The 11,102-nt window shown below is 42.2% G+C and overlaps 1 protein-coding gene across 4 annotated transcripts in view; it reads right to left on the bottom strand.

The window, feature by feature from the left end:
- Positions 1-4,497: 4,497 nt before the first annotated feature.
- The window catches only part of Mct1 (Monocarboxylate transporter 1), an 80,516-nt gene continuing 73,911 nt past the window's right edge, over positions 4,498-11,102 (bottom strand). For all 4 annotated transcript variants that reach the window (XM_070105162.1, XM_070105161.1, XM_070105163.1 and 1 more), the window contains one exon: positions 4,498-10,992. In XM_070105162.1, coding sequence (XP_069961263.1) covers positions 10,841-10,992 — 152 coding nt within the window. In that variant the 3' untranslated portion in view covers positions 4,498-10,840. The remainder of the gene's footprint in view (positions 10,993-11,102) is intronic.

Raw genomic sequence — 11,102 nt, 5'->3', positions numbered from 1 at the left:
AGGCCTACTGTGACCTGTGATATTACAAGGATTTACTGTTTGCATAGGCCTACCGTGACCTGTGATATTACAAGGATTTACTGTTTGCATAGGCCTACTGTGACCTGTGATATTACAAGGATTTACTGTTTGCATAAGCCTACTGTGACCTGTGATATTACAAGGATTTACTGTTTGCATAAGCCTACTGTGACCTGTGACATTACAAGGATTTACTGTTTGCATAAGCCTACTGTGACCTGTGATATTACAAGGATTTACTGTTTGCATAAGCCTACTATGACCTGTGATATTACAAGGATTTACTGTTTGCATAAGCCTACTGTGACCTGTGATATTACAAGGATTTACTGTTTGCATAAGCCTACTGTGACCTGTGATATTACAAGGATTTACTGTTTGCATAAGCCTACTGTGACCTGTGATATCTATAATAAGTATACATGCAGTTTTTTCACAGTGGAAAACATTCCTGGTGTCTCTGTGAGTGCTGTGAAGGTGACATTCCTTTCTGCAATCCTTTGTTATTTTAAGCTATGAATGCTTGAATATTTGAAGCAGGATTTACTGTTCAGATAGGCCTAGGCTTCCCTGTGACCTGTTATATGTATTATAACTACACTTGTAGTTTTTGCAACCACCCAGGGAGGTACTACCATCCTGTGGTGGTAGGTTGGTAGACAACAACCACCCAGGGAGGTACTACCATCCTGTGGTAGTAGGTTGGTAGACAACAACCACCCAGGGAGGTACTACCGTCCTGTGGTAGTAGGTAGGTAGACAACAACCACCCAGGGAGGTACTACCATCCTGTGGTAGTAGGTTGGTAGACAACAACCACCCAGGGAGGTACTACCATCCTGTGGGAGTAGGTTGGTAGACAACAACCACCCAGGGAGGTACTACCATCCTGTGGTAGTAGGTTGGTAGACAACAACCACCCAGGGAGGTACTACCATCCTGTGGTAGTAGGTTGGTAGACAACAACCACCCAGGGAGGTACTACCATCCTGTGGTAGTAGGTTGGTAGACAACCACCCAGGGAGGTACTACCATCCTGTGGTAGTAGGTTGGTAGACAACAACCTCCCAGGGAGGTACTACCGTCCTGTGGTAGTAGGTTGGTAGACAACAACCACCCAGGGAGGTACTACCATCCTGTGGTAGTAGGTTGGTATACAACAACTACCCAGGGAGGTACTACCATCCTGTGGTAGTAGGTTGGTAGACAACCACTCAGGGAGGTACTACCATCCTGTGGTAGTAGGTTGGTAGACAACCTCCCAGGGAGGTACTACCGTCCTGTGGTAGTAGGTTGGTAGACAACAACCACCCAGGGAGGTACTACCATCCTGTGGTAGTAGGTTGGTAGACAACAACCACCCAGGGAGGTACTACCATCCTGTGGTAGTAGGTTGGTAGACAACCACCCAGGGAGGTACTACCGTCCTGTGGTAGTAGGTTGGTAGACAACAACCACCCAGGGAGGTACTACCATCCTGTGGTAGTAGGTTGTTAGACAACCACCCAGGGAGGTACTACCATCCTGTGGTAGTAGGTTGGTAAACAACAACCTCCCAGGGAGGTACTACCGTCCTGTGGTAGTAGGTTGGTAGACAACAACCACCCAGGGAGGTACTACCATCCTGTGGTAGTAGGTTGTTAGACAACCACAAAGGGAGGTACTACCATCCTGTGGTAGTAGGTTGGTAGACAACAACCTCCCAGGGAGGTACTACCGTCCTGTGGTAGTAGGTTGGTAGACAACAACCACCCAGGGAGGTACTACCATCCTGTGGTAGTAGGTTGGTAGACAACAACCACCCAGGGAGGTACTACCATCCTGTGGTAGTAGGTTGGTAGACAACAACCACCCAGGGAGGTACTACCATCCTGTGGTAGTAGGTTGGTAGACAACAACCACCCAGGGAGGTACTACCATCCTGTGGTAGTAGGTTGGTAGACAACCACCCAGGGAGGTACTACCATCCTGTGGTAGTAGGTTGGTAGACAGCAACCACCCAGGGAGGTACTACCCTCCTGTGGTAGTAGGTTGGTAGACAACAACCACCCAGGGAGGTACTACCATCCTGTGGTAGTAGGTTGGTAGACAGTAACCACCCAGGGAGGTACTACCATCCTGTGGTAGTAGGTTGGTAGACAGCAACCACCCAGGGAGGTACTACCATTCTGTGGTAGTAGGTTGGTAGACAACAACCACCCAGGGAGGTACTACCATCCTGTGGTAGTAGGTTGGTAGACAGCAACCACCCAGGGAGGTACTACCATCCTGTGGTAGTAGGTTGGTAGACAACAACCACCCAGGGAGGTACTACCGTCCTGTGGTAGTAGGTTGGTAGACAACAACCACCCAGGGAGTTACTATCATCCTGTGGTAGTAGGTTGGTAGACAACAACCACCCAGGGAGGTAGTACCATCCTGTGGTAGTAGGTTGGTAGACAACAACCACCCAGGGAGGTACTACCATCCTGTGGTAGTAGGTTGGTAGACAACCACCCACGGAGGTACTACCATCCTGTGGTAGTAGGTTGGTAGACAGCAACCACCCAGGGACGTACTACCGTCCTGTGGTAGTAGGTTGGTAGACAACAACCACCCAGGGAGGTACTACCATCCTGTGGTAGTAGGTTGGTAGACAGCAACCACCCAGGGAGGTACTACCATCCTGTGGTAGTAGGTTGGTAGACAACAACCACCCAGGGAGGTACTACCATCCTGTGGTAGTAGGTTGGTAGACAGCAACCACCCAGGGAGGTACTACCATCCTGTGGTAGTAGGTTGGTATACAACAACCACCCAGGGAGGTACTACCGTCCTGTGGTAGTAGGTTGGTAGACAACAACCACCCAGGGAGGTACTACCATCCTGTGGTAGTAGGTTGGTAGACAACAACCACCCAGGGAGGTACTACCATCCTGTGGTAGTAGGTTGGTAGACAACAACCACCCAGGGAGGCACTACCATTCTGCCAAATGAGCGTTAAACAGAAACTTGTAATTGTTTTACATGATGGTAGGATTGCTGGTGTCTTTTTTGTTACATAAACACACAGGATACCAGGTATGTCTTCCACTTACACTTAGGTCACACTACACATGCATGTACACACATATATTTATACACCTATCTGGGTTTTCTTTTATTTTCTTAATAGTTCTTGTTCTTCTTTATTTCCTCTTACCTCCATGGGAAATGGAAAAGAATTCTTCCTCCATAAGCCATGCGTGTCGTAAGAGGTGATGAAAATGCCGGGAGCAAGGGGCTAGTAACTCCTCCTCCTGTATAAATTACTAAATTTAAAAAAAAAAAAAAGCTTTGGTTTTTCTTTTTAGGTCACCCTGCCTTGGTGGGATATGCTCAGTTCATTGAAAAAAAAATGGCTGTCCAGAACATATCTCATGTTTGTGTGTCTCTGTGAGTGCTGTGAGGGTGTCATTCCCTTCTGCGATCCTTTCTTGTCATTTTAGGCCCTAAAATGAGGCAGGATTCTAGCATTTTGCACATTTTTGTTTGGTGTTGTAATAATGGTACTGACTGACCTTGTACAGCCCCTGGTGTACTTACCTCTGCTGTCTCCAGCATTGATTATGCATTTGTTTGTTGTACATTGAGCATGTTGAGGGCACTACTGTTGTACATGTACTAGTTATGTAGTGTTGTACATGTATGACTTGTGTTATACATGTCTTGTACACAGTAGCCCGTGGCTTGGTAGACAAAGCTCTCGCTTCACACACTGAGGGTCTGGGTTCAATCCCCAGCAAGGATGGAAACATTGAGTGTGTAAGGAAACACATCCATATTTACCCATCAGTAAAATAGGTGCCTGGGTGTTAGTGGACTGGTGTGGGTGGCATCCTGGGTGTTAGTGGACTGGTGTGGGTTGCATCCTGGGTGTTAGTGGACTGGTGTGGGTTGCATCCTGGGTGTTAGTGGACTGGTGTGGGTTGCATCCTGGGTGTTAGTGGACTGGTGTGGGTGGCATCCTGGGTGTTAGTGGACTGGTGTGGGTTGCATCCTGGGTGTTAGTGGACTGGTGTGGGTTGCATCCTGGGACAAAATTGACCTAATTTGCAGGAAATGCTCTGCATAACAAGCAGCTTTCTACATAGTAGTATGTCATTCATATCAGCTGTGCTCTGTATACCTTGTATATGTACTGGTAGAAATATATTATGTACTGCTGTACATGCCTTGTACTACCTCTGTAGCATTATAAATGTTTTGTACTAGTTATGTAGTGTTGTACATTGTATGACTTGTGTTGTACATGTCTTGTACTTATGTAGTGTTGTACATGTCTTGTACTACTTGTACAACACTTCTTATGTAGTGCTGTACATATCTTGTACTACTTATGTATTGTACATGCCTTGTACTACCTCTGTAGTATTGTACATCTCTTCCATGACTTAGTATTATACATGTCTTGTACAAGTTACAGAATATAAGAGGAAACTGTACTAAAACAAGACAGTTATTTAAATTTTATTTTGAAAGCTTGTTATATATAATAAAAATGTGCTGACCAGCTGAAATTTTTTCAAAAAGGTTTTGAAATTATTACATATCACAAAAGACCTACTTTATTTACGAACAGAACATCTACAGAATCTTAACGAAATTCGCTGCGTACGGAATATTTCTTGACATGTTAAAATAAGTTCGAACTGCTTTAAATATTGATACTAAACTGAAAAACTCACATGAACTTGGACGCATTCGAAATGTTCGGTTCCTTGTTCGTTACCTCGAAAAGCAACAAATTTTTTTCAACACTATACTGGATTCATGGTGTGTGTAAAGGCACGAAAATTGAGCGTCGTTGCTGTCGATGTCCGTCAACTCATCCATGACGGATTTTTATTATTGTATGTGTCACCTGTCGCCTCTAAGTTTAACATGCATACACCTGCACATATAGTAGGACCCCCGTATCCATGGCTTCAGTTATCCGTGGTTTACCATGGCCTGAAAATAAGCCTTAATTTTGCTTAATAATAATGGGTACAAAGCACATAAGTAGTGATGGTGACAGTTGTTCAAAGTCTAAGAGAAGTTGTCAAGTTCTTCCCATCACTGAAAAAGTGATAATTCTCCACTTATTGTGTGTGATTTATCAATTATACTTTATCATAGCTATATATGTAAACCCAAATTACTTGTATATATATAGTGTTCACTACTATCCACGGTTTCTGACATCTATGGTAGTCCTTGGAAGGTATCACCCATGGATACCAGGACACTACTGTGTAGTGTTCACTACTATCTAGGGTTTCTGACATCCATGGTGGTTCTTGGAAGGTATCACCCATGGATACCAGGACACTACTGTGTAGTGTTCACTACTATCTAGGGTTTCTGTCATCCATGGTAGTTCTTGGAAGGTATCACCCATGGATACCAGGACACTACTGTGTAGTGTTCACTACTATCTAGGGTTTCTGTCATCCATGGTAGTTCTTGGAAGGTATCACCCATGGATACCAGGACACTACTGTGTAGTGTTCACTACTATCTAGGGTTTCTGTCATCCATGGTAGTTCTTGGAAGGTATCACCCATGGATACCAGGACACTACTGTGTAGTGTTCACTACTATCTAGGGTTTCTGACATCCATGGTGGTTCTTGGAAGGTATCACCCATGGATACCAGGACACTACTGTGTAGTGTTCACTACTATCTAGGGTTTCTGTCATCCATGGTAGTTCTTGGAAGGTATCATCCATGGTTACCAGGACACTACTGTATAGTGTTCACTACTATCCAGAGTTTCTGACATCCATGGTAGTTCTTGGAAGGTATCACCCACAGATACCAGGACACTACTGTGTAGTGTTCACTACTATCCAGAGTTTCTGACATCCATGGTAGTTCTTGGAAGGTGTCACCCATGGATACCAGGACACTACTGTGTAGTGTTCACTACTATCCAGAGTTTCTGACATCCATGGTAGTTCTTGGAAGGTATCACCCACGGATACAGGGGGACTACCATATTATATTTACATACTTAAAAAAAAAGACGACTTTGTTTTATGAATGCATCAGCATTACATAAATTTTCAAAATTGTGTATTTTAAGTCTCAATGAGCTGATTTATTAAAGCTAGGTCCCTATAAAGTAGTCAAAATACAGGAATTAAAATTGTTGCTTTAAATATTTTGCTTTAAGCTTTAAGGAGTCCTGGTTTGAAGTATCAATGCTGCACATTGCCAATGTGGTTAGGCTAGAGTAGCTAAATTATAATCATAAGCGCTAAACCCAAAAGGGCTGCACAGCGCAGCTAGATAGATCGTTCCTTAAGATTAGCAGATGGAGGGTCAAGTCCCCCCACAACTCCTGCGTTCAATGGCCCACACAGGTTTGTCACATCATCTAGTCAATCTAGATATGACTGACGGTAATGATGCAAGTTAACCGTGCTTAAATTAACCACTGAATTTCAATTATCGTATTTTCCCGGCACATAAGACGCATGAGAATACAAGACATATAGACGCACAATTATGCAAGACATGTTATACTGTGTTTCTCAGCAGTTGTAACCAGAGGCAGATCTACCATGAAAGTAATAAAGCTCAGCTTCAGGGACCCTGTAACAGTTCAAGCTTCAGGGACCCTGTAATAGTTCAAGCTTCAGGGACCCTGTAACAGTTCAAGCTTCAGGGACCCTGTAACAGTTCAAGCTTCAGGGACCCTGTAATAGTTCAAGCTTCAGGGACCCTGTAACAGTTCAAGCTTCAGGGACCCTGTAATAGTTCAAGCTTCAGGGACCCTATAACAGTTCAAGCTTCAGGGACCCTGTAATAGTTCAAGCTTCAGGGACCCTGTAACAGTTCAAGCTTCAGGGACCCTGTAACAGTTCAAGCTTCAGGGACCCTGTAATAGTTCAAGCTTCAGGGACCCTGTAACAGTTCAAGCTTCAGGGACCCTGTAATAGTTCAAGCTTCAGGGACCCTATAACAGTTCAAGCTTCAGGGACCCTGTAATAGTTCAAGCTTCAGGGACCCTGTAATAGTTCAAGCTTCAGGGCCCCCCATAACAGTTCAAGCTTCAGGGCCCCCATAACAGTTCAAACTTCAGGGCCACAAAAATGTAGGACCGTCACTGGTTGTAACAATTTTAGAATATAAGGTTTGTCAGGAAACAGGACAAATGTTTCCTGACATGGGTTTTAGTTATATGATGACCCAGAGCTGGAGCTTTTGGTCATCTGACCAAAGCCTTCCACTAGCTTACCTCTCCACCTCTTTAAAATTCACAATTTAACATCAGTAAACAACTGCTAGAGCCTAGCACAAAGCCTGACCTTGACCCTGACCTTGACCCTGACCTTGAGTACATAAGACGCAGGATGATTTCCCATGATTTTTTGTGGGAAGAAAAGCGCGTTATATGCCGGCAAATACGGTAGATTGTTTTAAAACGCAGCGTTTGTCAAGCAAGGCGTGTCAGAGTTACTGACCAGGCGTAGCTGAGGTAGAGTTGCCGGGTAAGGAACACACGACTGGAAGGAACTGACCTCAAAATGTGAATACATGGTTTCGAAAACCAACAGGTTGATGAACAAGACACTTGTGAAAAATATAAATATCTTTATTCTGATAATGTCTGGCCAGCCAGTGGCTTCTTCAGTCCAATGAAGGTGGAAGATGTGGAGGAGTTTGAGGCGATCAATCCCACTGACTGGAGTGTTCAGTCCATCAATCAAAACAGACTGAATGCACTGACTCTAGCCTGAGGGACTGACCACCTTAAACTCCTCCTTGTCTTCCACCTTTTTCTGCATTGGACTGAAGAAGCTACTGGCTGGCCAAACCTTTCCAGAACAAAGATACCCAAATGCCACACAAGTATCTCATTTATCGACCTCGAAATGCCAAGTAAGCGCAGAGCTCGTAGAGCCCAATTATAACGACCCAAAGCGAGTCTCAGACAACCAACAGATATATGAACCCTCAAAATCCTATAATCGTATAGTCTATACGGCACGCACACTAACTATACGGAAAAAAAAAAGGCTAGTTCAATCACACATCAAAATCTCCATCTTACTAAAAGCATACAGTAAACAAGACTGAAACAAATACAGTGGACCCCCGCATAACGATCACCTCCGAATGCGACCAATTATGTAAGTGTATTTATGTAAGTGCGTTTGTACGTGTATGTTTGGGGGTCTGAAATGGACTAATCTACTTCACAATATTCCTTATGGGAACAAATTCGGTCAGTACTGGCACTTGAACATACTTCTGGAGTGAAAAAATATCGTTAACCGGGGGTCCACTGTATATCGAACATTACGAAACCTAACATTCGCTTGAACCTTGAACTGACTTAATGCCTAGGAACAAGAAATATAAAAATACTATGTGCTAGTTAAATATTAAGAGTGAAGATATAAGAGGAGCCGACATTGTATGGCTACGAGAAAACTGTAATTGAGATGCTCGTACTTAGTTTATACTTAAGGCTATACTAACATACGTGGTTTATTAACAAGATTCTTATAGTATACTTTAGCGTATCAAGACGTGACTTAAGTACTGTACAAGTTTTAAATGTGGGGGTTCGTGGGGTACAACATGAGCTACCTTGACTTTACGATGGTTCGACTTACAATATTTCAGCTTTACGATGGTTCTACTTACAATATTTCAGCTTTATGATGGTTCTACTTACAATAATTCAGCTTTACGATGGTTCTACTTACAATATTTCAACTTTACGGTGGTTCAACTTACAATATTTCAACTTTACGATGGTTCAACTTACAATATTTCAACTTTACGATGGTTCAACTTACAATATTTCAACTTTACGATGGTTCAACTTACAATATTTCACCTTTACGATGGTTCAACTTACAATATTTCACCTTTACGATGGTTCAACTTACAATATTTCAACTTTACAATGGTGCAGCAACAATTACTTTGGAGATGAAACTCAAGATAATTACCCAGCATGAAGGCAGTAAGTCCCTAACTTGTATTCATTTATTGACTTTTCAATACTGTATTAACTTAGTTACAGTAATTTGTTTATTGACTTATTCAGTGATAGTAGTTATTTAGGGACTTATTGATTTAGCATATCGTATTCATTTTTGACTTACGATATTTTCTACGTATGATATTTTCGACTTACAATGGATTCATCAGAACGTAACCCCATAGTAAGTCAAGAAGCCCCTGTACTTATCAAACACAATACAGTGGTACCTCGGAATATGAAGGGTTCAAAACTCAAACAATTATGTAAGTATATTTATGTAAGTGCTTCTGTAAGTGTATTTTTGGGGGTCTGAAATGGATTAATCGAATTTACATTATTCCTTTTGGGAATAAATTCATTCGGTATCACCACTCGAAGAGCGTTCTGGAACAAATTAAGTTCGTATCCCGAGGTACCACTGTATATCTCAGTGGCTAATAAACCAATAATTGTAAACAGAAAAGATACTATTACTGGTCCATTAAAAAGCATTTACTATAAACTAGAATACCAAAATGGCATTGAAAAAGCCTTAAGTCACTATACGAAAATATTGTACACTCTGGGTAACATATTTCGCCCCAAATATGCAATATTTCCACACATATTAACCAGCATATACAGAGTACAGGAAATCCTCAGGTTACAGTCATAATACAGTAAGTCCTCAGCTACAAACACATTGTGGACTTCCTCTATTGTATAAAATAATATTATACACAATACAAAACAATCTCAACTTGTTTGTGAGTCAAGGACTCACTGTACTACCTTGTACATGAACTAAAATGCAGCAATGTACTTAACTGTGATATTAGTACCGGTGGGTTGCTAGTAGCAACAGCCTGGTTGACCAGGGCTCAAGCTGTGCTTGGAGGGTAGCAGGCTGTCAGAGATATGCATAATGATGGAATATGTGGGTGTTGCAAGCCTGGAGCAACACCGTCGCAGTCTTGCATATTCTTGTTCCTGGTAGATTAGTGAACGCGTGTCGGGTACGATTTGCTTAATGAACAAATAATTGGAAAATAAAAATGTTCACTGCTGAACTAGGACGTATGCCAGTCACTCACTGTTAACAGTACACAGTTCAATACTGAACAGTACATACACCAGTCACTCACTGTTAAGAATATACAGTACAATATTGATCAGTACCTATACCAGTCACTTAATGGTACACAATACAATATTGATCAGTACCTACACAATATAATATTGATCAGTACCTACACAGTAGGTAGGTACCTCACAGAGGTATGTAACACCCACAGTACCAAACACAGGTCTTAAAACACATACAAAACAAGTACCACTCCACAAACATAACTGTACACATTCTAACACATACCACACGCGTCCCTCTCTCAATCTGATCAACCCAAGAACCACTCCCTTCCCTAGGATCAAAACCAAGGTTTTTATTACAATTCCATCAATATAGGCTGTAATATTCTTTTTTAAATATTATTTTAGTTTAAAAATTATCCGGTGTATAAAATATCTGAATCTGTTATATTCGAGTTGATGTATTGTTTACAATGTTCAGGGACATATTACATTGGATAACCAGATTATGTCACCCAGGATATTCTATATTGGATTATTAGATTATATCCCCCAGGATATCAGAACATCCACTACATCATTCATCACTTCCAGATAATTTCCAATACAGTGTCACTTCCGGATAACCTCCGATACAATGTCACTTCTGGATAACCTCTAATACACTGTCCCTTCAGGATAACCTCCGACACATTGTCCTTTCTGGATAACCTTCAATAGCCTTGACCGCCCCGGATAATCACCTAGGCACTGAGGGAGGCCTGTTTGGCCAGCTTTCTGGCTTGTACCCGCCAAATACACGGGATGAAGAAAAGCATTACGCCAGACACAGCGATCATACTGCCGGCCAATAGGAAGCTGTAGTGGTACGAGTCTGTCACGTCGAACAACGCACCTGTAATGCCAATTATAATTACTTCTAGGCCTAAGTTTAATATCTTCATTATGCATTACAAACCTAAAATGTTTAAAATAAAGTTAGTTATATTCCTAAAATTATAATAA

This window comes from Cherax quadricarinatus, chromosome 97 (assembly GCF_038502225.1).
Source record: "Cherax quadricarinatus isolate ZL_2023a chromosome 97, ASM3850222v1, whole genome shotgun sequence".
Classification (NCBI taxonomy): domain Eukaryota; kingdom Metazoa; phylum Arthropoda; class Malacostraca; order Decapoda; family Parastacidae; genus Cherax; species Cherax quadricarinatus.
Note: the sequence above shows the minus strand (reverse complement) of the source record. Positions and strands in the feature narration are given on the sequence as shown.